Raw genomic sequence first — 8,962 nt, forward strand, 5'->3', positions numbered from 1 at the left:
CAATAGACAGATCACTGGTCTGATTCAGTGTGCCCATCCCTGTGTTCCTATTATTTAAAAGTGTCTCAATTAATCTTCAGAGTCAACAGCCTTAACCATGAATGGGGCAGTTCACACCTTTCCGAGTTGTTATTTCAGCCTTATTGGCTGCAGGGGCAGTGTTAGCAATGCATCGGATCATGTTCAGAAGATTTTGCCTTTCACAAGGATGTAAAGTTTCTTTTTTAAAAGTAAATAAAAGCTCAAATTCTGCAGAAACTGATGGAGTCAGGAGAGAAGCACCTGTGCTGTGTGCAGGGCCGGCTCCAGCGTTTTTGCCGCCCCAAGCGGCGAAAAAAAAAAAAAAAAAGCTGAGATCGGCGGCACTTCAGCGGCAGCTCTACCGCCGCTGCTTCGGCGGGATCGAGAGGCATCAAGGGACCCGCCGCCGAAGACCCGGACGTGCCGCCCCTTTCCGTTGGCCACCCCAAGCAGCTGCTTGCTGCGCTGGTGCTTGGAGCTGGCCCTGGTTGTGTGTTGCCACTTAATGGCTCAACCCAACTGCTGTCTGTATAGAAAGATAGATAGACATATAAAAAGTCATCATATATATACTTAGATCCAGATTCTGATCTCATTCAGATTGAGGTCGATCTGGAATAAGTGCATTAAATTCAATGGAGTTACTCCAGATTTGTAACTGAAAGCAGAATCTGGCTCATACAGAAACATAGGATATATGCATATTCATTTACCAGATGTACATTTTGTCTAGTCATTACAGGTATATCTTACATGAATGTGGATTTATCAGTTTAGATTTGTCAGTAATCTGTCCCACAATAAAGCACCCTCCTCGCTAGTAATAGTTACCAACAAAAGACATCAACATTTTAATTTTATACTTTTATTGTTTTTCTAGTGTTTCAAAATATACAAGACGGAAGGGGGAAAAATCTCCTCTGGAATGATTGTGACATACAACTTGAAAAAATAAGGGCCTGATCCTGCAAACCCTTACTCATCATGTGAGCGGTCTTTACCCCCCAGCATCCCCATTGACTTCAGGATTGAAGGATCAGACCCTAAACTTATGGTATAAAGATGAGAAATAGACAGTTTTGAGTTGTAAAGTATTTACATTTAAGTGCTTCTGGTCTGTGATTCACGGTAAGTATGTTTTTATGGTCAGGACTGACACACTGACAAAATTAGTGGGCATGAGATTTCAACACACGGTTAAGAATGATTGGTTCAACAGTTCTTCAGCTGGAAAACATCACTGCTACTTCTGCTTTCCTCTGCAGGCGTTCACTATGAGTCTGATTCTGAAGTCAATGGCGTTACACCGGTGTAAGGAGAGAGCCAGGCTTCATATTTATCAAGTACACAGGGCAGCAAAACACATGAGTATATACGGACTGTCTTTATCGGCCATTGCTGCATTAGTGGCGGGCACCACACTGGATTCAATGACCGGAGTCACACGGCCAGCGGAGGACACAGGTAGGCACAATTCCTCAACGGGAGCAAATGCAGTTCCAAGCAACTGCCCAAACCCTTTTACAGGATGCAATATGCAAAGTCCTTTGCGCCAGCCCCGACAACCAGCTGGCATGACGGGGCGGGGAGGGGAGCTGAGCCATGTCTAGGACCCCTTTTGCAGCATCTAGGGTTGATGGCAGCACTTGCCCGCACCATGCACACAGGGAGTGCAAGCTCTAGGACTGTGTCTACCTCTGTGGAATGTAAGGGAGGAAAGGATTCCTGAAGGTCCCCTCCCCCTTGCAAGAGCAGCCAGGCCCCGCGCCATGTGTCTTTATTTTACACCACTGCTATGTTGTCCATAACGCAGCCACATTTTTCTACGATCATGTTAGGAAATTCAGCCACTTCGATTTCCGTGTAGTTTCCCTTCTTGACTAGGTACATCATGGGAAGTGGGGAGCTCTCCACCACGGCACAAGTTCTTTCTCCATAGCCAAAGCGGCGCAAGAGGCCCTTGGCCTGCACACAGCCCCCCATGCAGAGGTAGGCCTGGTACCCCGCAGGCTCAATAATCCAGTACTGAGTCCAGGTCAGTTCTCGGAAGTTGATGTAGTGTTCCTGCCGGCAGCAGATGGGTTTCTTCGTCATGCTTTCCTCCTTGCAGTCTCCAGGCCCCCTATCAAAAAGCAAAGCCAAGAAATAATGTCTCTGTGACTGAAAATCAGGACTCATGCTGAAAGATTGGGAGGGGTCGGGGGGAGAACAGTCCTTGTCATTAACATCAGAGCTGCAAAGCTTGGCTCTGGATTAGCACCCCGCCTGCCCCCAGAATTCAGGGATGTTTAGATCCAAGGTGAGGGTTCAGACCCATTCTTAGTTCAAGTATTTAAGTACAGAAATGAGCTCAGTAAATCTGGGGAGAGGAGAGGCTTTAAAGTAAAGAAACTTCCTAGCTATTCCATTTGCAGTGATTTATTTCTAACAGGGAAAGCTGCGTCCTTTGGGCCTGAGTCTCCATTGCTATGCACCTTGTGCAGTCCTTTACACAGTGCAAAGTGTAAAATGCTGTCATATCAGAACAGGAGTGTTTTACAAACGCTTGCACTTACTTTTCCTCTTTGTAAATGACTACACAAGATGCAAGGCCATGGAGAATCAGTCCTTCTGTTCTCTGGCTCTAAAAATTCAATACTATCCCTCCCAGCCCAGATATGTTTGTCTCCTCTACTCTCTCTGTGTTTCAGTGATCTGAATGATTATTTGTAAAATATATTACAACTAGAGACCATAATCAAAACCCTTTGGGATAGTTTGGATCTAGATCTGAACTTCACAGCTGGTTCCTAGCTCTAGAATGGGCCTAACAAAAACCCCACGTCCAAATAGTCCAAATTTTAGGAAGTTTGGAACCAGATCTTTATCCAAACTTTGTGGCTCATTTCATTTCTAACTGTGAAACATTATTTACCTCTCTATGCAACTTTAAGACCACCTTGTATTTTCGCCTACCGTACCCACTCTAGGAGTTTTGCAACTAAATCATGCCTATCCAAACCTGGCCTGAAATGTTATCTTCAGTATGAATTAGCGACCAAATATCAAAGAGAGCATAGACTTGGATTTGACACATACCCATATTCTTCCAGGTTGAGGGTATAAAGCACCAACTCGGGTTTGCCCAGGGCTTTATCCAAAGGATCCTGAGAGGTAAACCGCACGACTTTGGCCATTTCTGAGGCATAGCTGCCTAGCCTTTCTCCTTCAATCCAAATCTCCAGGAGCATTGGTCCCGGCTTCTTGGCTTTTAGCCAGTAATGTACAGCCTGGGTCACGTCAAAATTCCTCCAACCAGATTCCATTATTGGAACCAACCTGTGTGACAAGGTCGGGACAAAAAAAAGAGTCTATTTCAGGGAATTGAAGGCATAGGACCTGCAACTCATAGTTGTCTTCAGCCAGATAATGCCTGGTGAAACTTTGTTTATAACAATGGTATTACACCAGAGATGAATTTAGTCCCTCTAGTTTGCCATGTGCCCTGACTGTACAATAATTCTTAATGGATAGCAATTATTAAACTTTAGTCAAAAATAATAACACTTATTTTTAAGAGATATATAGATATACTCATGTAGCAAATGTTGAGGTACTAACTAAAGAACTACTACATCCATTCACATTAAAGAATTCCTTAGGATTTGACAGAGTTTTGACAATGCAGGACCATATTCAGCCCTGGCATAAACAAGTGCAAGCCCTTTAAAAACAATGTCATTTACATCTGTTTTTGCCAGAGCTGAATTGGGTCTATAAAGTTCTACGCAGAAATGAGTTTTATAGCTTTTGTGTCTGATCTTGCCCCCACTGAAGTCAACTGCAAAGCTTTCATAGACTTCAGTGGTGCAAAATCACAGCCACTGTACGGAATTTGCATAGTCAATGACCAATGAAATAAATCTTCAGAAGAAGAAAAGCCAGCAATCCATGAGTGTTTTCAAAATAGGAAACAGAAAGAGAGAGAGAGAGATGTGAATGAGACAGAAGGCTATGCCAGAGCAAAAGACTACAACTAATTATTAAGATTGCAATTTTTTAACTGTATTATAATGTATAGCTTTCAGACAAATTACAGAAATACAGCCCCTTCAAGATGAATATTGCAATCTTTGTAAGAAATAAAGATGCCCTTGTTCTTACGAACTCATTATGGAATTAAAAGAGGATACAAAGCCAGAGCCTGCAGTCTTTACTTAGGTGGGAATTGTGCCAGAGCAAGGGCTGTGGGCCTGATTCTGATCTCACACCAGTTGTTTACAGGTGTAGCTCCACTGGGTTCATTGGAGTGTCTCCTGATTTACACAAGTGTAGGTGACATCAGAATCAGGCCCAGTAAAACCAAGTTCCTAAAATGCAGCTATATCCACATTAAAGGATAATTTCTTACCTGGAATCAATCAGGGAAGTCCTGTTGGTGCCGTCAGCTTGGATCTGCACCCAGTACACGCTGACTCTGGCGTTAGTGACTGGCCTGTGAGATTGCTTGGTTGTAGGCATGTTTGTTCTGTTCAGGGGCTTTTTGAAAAGTTTTAGTTCAGCCATGGTCACTTCACTGTTTTCAGGTATTCTCCCTTCCATGTCAAAGACCAGATTCTGGCGTGTGGTATCAGAATAGAGAACTTCTCCTGCAATATCTGTGTACATTGGGAACAACAAGGAGAGCCCGGCTCAGCATCATTTCCATCCCACACAAGCAAAGCCCTAACACTTCCCTTTCATTCCTAATTATCACAACACACTCATCTCATACTCCAAAGAGTGGGCCTCTTAGTCCCTACACAGGTACTAAACACGTCTTTTCTAATGACAGGTTTCAGAGTCTTTTCTAATGCACATTTGAATCAATGCCTTGTAAATGCCCTCATCATCTCCCTCTGCATGGCTCTCTGTAACCTGGTGGATAATGGGAAGGAATAAGTATTTTATTTCCCCCAGAACTCAAAAACACCAATGACTGGGCATATTTATTTTACAGATCTCTGTATGAAAACAGACTGTTGGACTGTTTTAAACAGACAACTGGCTTTTGGTAACTGCCCCGGAAAACAATGTAAATCTTTTGAATGCTGAGCCTGCTGAGATTTTGGGTACAAATAGCACTAATATAACATGTAAGGCTAATCAGAACTTTCCTGCTGAAATTTTTTCTGACTGAAAATTGAGTTTTGACTAAACAAAACTTTGCATGGAAAGTACCTGCTTTCCTCACAACGTTTTGATTTTTTTTTGTCAAAAAAATGAAAACTGACATTTTTGCAGTTTTTAGCTAGAACAGGGGTAGGCAACCTATGGCATGCGTGCCAAAGGCGGCACGTGAGCTGATTTTCAGTGGCACTCACACTGGCCTGGCCACCGGTCCGGGTGGCTCTGCATTTTAATTTAATTTTAAATGAAGCTTCTTAAACATTTTAAAAACCGTATTAACTTTACATACAACAATAGTTTAGTTTTATATTATAGACTTATAGAAAGAGACCTTCTAAAAACATTAAAATGTATTACTGGCACACAAAACCTTAAATTAGAGTGAATAAATAAAGACTCTGCACACCACTTCTGAAAGGTTGCCGACCCCTGAGCTAGAAACTGGTGAAGGAGGGGAGGAGGTTTTGATTTAAAAATATTTTTTATTTTTTTGTCAAAATTTTCTATAGGAATAAACCCACTTTTCAACCCGCTCCATTAGCAATTGTAATGACCATGCAATCCTCCTTGTTATGCTTTAGTCTTTAAACCACCATTACTTTATGCACATCTATTTTATTCACATAATAATAAATAGAGAAGGGTCCTAAGCTGTAACGTTCAGCTCCAGAAACAGATCCAAATTGAAATTCCCCCAAGTTTGGCACTATGGTTTTTGTTCAGCCCATTATATATTTGGAATCCAGAAAGTCTGGATGCATATCTGGATCTGAACTTCCCCCAAATTCAGTGGGTGTTTGGATCTGGGGCTTTGCTAAACTAATTGTAATAATGCTAGCATTTTTACCTGCATTGCCCGGGATTCCTCTCAGGATGCCAGCCAAACTTGGCAAGGCTCTTCTCTTCACTCTGTGGCGCCTCAACATGGAGATATATTTGTTCCTTATGTGATCTGGGATAACTAGATTCACTAGGTCTCTCTTCTGAAGTTTTGGAACCTCAGAAAGCCCCAGTTGCTCCAGCAAAGCCTCCTTCAGCTTTTTCTGGGTTAATCCACTGGCAGTGGTGGCTAGGCAGAGTACACAGACCATCCAGCCAAGCCTCACACTCATCCTCTGTCAGTCACCAAACAGCTTATCAGAATGGATGAACCGATCACTCTCCCTGGAGGCTGCTCTTGGCAGAGATGCCTCTTCAAGCTCCCAAGCTGCCTGAATGGGAAAGGGACCTAATGTGCTGGATTTTTATAGCAAGTCCGGTCCCACTGGCACAACAAATTCCACAAGTGGAGGTGAAGCAGAGGACTTGAAAGGGATACTCTCACATTGGTAGTAACAAGACATATTAACACCTTCATGTGCTGTGAAGTTAATATAAGAAATATTTAGGAGAGTCTCCAGTTATTTTAGGTTGGAACAGGGTTTCCATTCTTTTTAGCTCCTTTTTCTCTTTTGCCCTCCAAAGCTCTTAATGGCCTGAAATGTCTCATGCTCAGTCTGGGTCAAAGGGAACATTTCTGCAGAGTATGAAATTATCATTTATGTACACCACCACAGTACAACTCCCCGGAAGACACAGTTCCTACCATAAGGAGCTCACAACTACAATTGGGCAGACAATATCTTTAAGATGCATAATTCATCAGCGGGACAGGTGAAAGTTCAGTCTCAAAACGATACAGATATTAAGAATATTTAATTCTAAATCATAAGGTCTTTGGGGCAGGGACTGCTTTTATCTTTGTGGACTGTGCCAAGCCCATGCTCGGTGATAAATAATCACAAATCCTACCATTTTGATGGCTTATTGCCTTGTAAACCAAGCAAGATATTTCTGAATTATAGAACTCTGAAAATGTACTGTTTCTACATTTTAGAAAAGTGTCCTCAATTTTATCTCTTGTAGATTTAAACATAGCTTGTGTTTTTAAAAAGGCTGCATTATACAAACATAGATTATCTTTTGGCAACTGTCAGAAACCAAACTCTGCTTTTGGGGGATACTGTCTGCCCAACAGTCCCCATCACCCATCCCATTGCTTCAGCAATATCAATTATCACAGCAGATGGCTGTCCGTGCGAAATAAAGCTAACCTGGTAAATCAGGTTGTTGTTTTTTAAGTTACCTTTTCAACTTTGAAACGTCTACTTCCCTGGAGTTTGCACGCATAACAACTGGAAGACTAATTCCTCACAAGCCCCACGAGGAGGGAATTGAAAAATAGCATCTTGACCAATGAAATGTTAGAGCAACTTGACATTTTTTGTGAGTTCTAAGATTTCATCCTTTCCAGACAGGGAGGTCACATGACATTGACATTTCTTCTAATTGTAGATGGGCCTGAAGTTGAGCCCACCTTCAGATGTCACCAGCCTCCACTGTTTTTGCTTGTTTCTACAGAGATAAGGCAAACTTGAAAAAATGTAACCCAACCCCTTGATTCTTTCTGAATAGGGCCTGGTTTGAGGACCCAACTACTAAGGTTCTGTCAAGCCAAAATAAAACCACCCTCTTTTGGCCCATCTATAGTTTACATAAACCTGAGCCTACTGGTGTAAAAGGGTGAAGGAAGGGAATAGAACCTTTTGAAAAAAGTTATTTTACTAACTAAAGGTTAAGGTTAGTAAAGGTTACTTTGCTTTAGTAACTGCCCAAATTGTCTCTAAAGGCTTTTCATAAGCAGCTTTCTTTATAGATTTACATTCTCCATTATGTTGTCATGGATAGGATAACCCATAAAATTCAGATCTATGGCCAGATTTCCAAACCAAAATTTGGGGATGTTTAGATTCTATTTATGAAGTATGATATTATACACTAATTAATTAGCTTATTTAAGCACCATCAGTGTGCTCAGTGGTTTACAAAATATAGATTAAGACAATTCTGATCCTCCTGACTTCAATGGGATTACTTACATGAGTTATGTTGCAAGTGTAAGTGTAAGATGTGTTTGTAGGAATTGGGCCCCTTCCTGCATTCCTTCTGGCATTCCACACTGCATCACAATTTAAATGTAACGCTGTTTTGAACACTGATACATCGGGATGCAACCTTTTGAGTTACATCAGTGGTTCTCAACCAGGGGTACGTATACCCTTGGGGGTATGCAGAGGTCTTCCAGGGGGTACATCAACTCATCTAACTATTTGTCTAGTTTAACAGGCTACATAAAAAGCACTAGCGAAGTCAGTACAAACTAAAATTTCATACAGACAATGACTTGTTTATACTGCTCTATATACTATACACTGAAATGTAAGGGCAATATTTATATTTCAATTGATTTATTTCATAATTATTGGGTCAAAATGAGAAAGTAAGCAATGTTTCAGTAATAGTGTGCTGTGACACTTTTGTATTTTTATGTCTGATTTTGTAAGCAAGTTGTTTTTAAGTGAGGTGAAACTTGGTGGTATGCAAGACAAATCAGATTCTTGAAAGGGGTACAGTAGTCTGGAAAGGTTGAGAGCCACTGAGTTACATAATGGTAGCATGGACAGATATAGCATTAGCAATGAGTTGCATTGGAATGAAGGACAGTGGCAAGACTGTAGTTGACAAAATCTTCCCTAAGACACAGATTTTCCAACAAATCATTTCCAGTGATGAACTCATAACCTTGAATTTGGAGAAGTTTGGGGAGTGAGCAGAGTCAACAGTTGTAAAATAAAAGAACAGGAGTACTTGTGGCACCTTAGAGACTAACAAATTTATTAAATTAAATTTATTTATAACCTATCATTATGCAAGAAGTTGTAAAATAGTTATAGTCCATGCAGTCTGATTTTTC

General features: G+C 41.3%; 1 protein-coding gene across 1 annotated transcript; it reads right to left on the bottom strand.

Moving 5' to 3' along the window:
• Window positions 1-1,803: 1,803 nt before the first annotated feature.
• On the bottom strand, window positions 1,804-6,281 carry LOC112116851 (left-right determination factor 2-like). Its single transcript, XM_024214580.1, has 4 exons — window positions 6,017-6,281; window positions 4,412-4,658; window positions 3,100-3,339; window positions 1,804-2,143 (listed from the first exon to the last, which is right to left on the bottom strand). The coding sequence occupies exons 1-4, from the start codon at window positions 6,279-6,281 to the stop codon at window positions 1,804-1,806; spliced, it is 1,092 nt and encodes a 363-aa protein (XP_024070348.1).
• Between the last annotated feature and the right edge of the window lie 2,681 nt (window positions 6,282-8,962).

Source organism: Terrapene carolina, unplaced genomic scaffold (genome assembly GCF_002925995.2).
Source record: "Terrapene carolina triunguis isolate 2854851 unplaced genomic scaffold, T_m_triunguis-2.0 Scaffold406, whole genome shotgun sequence".
Lineage (NCBI taxonomy): Eukaryota > Metazoa > Chordata > Testudines > Emydidae > Terrapene > Terrapene triunguis.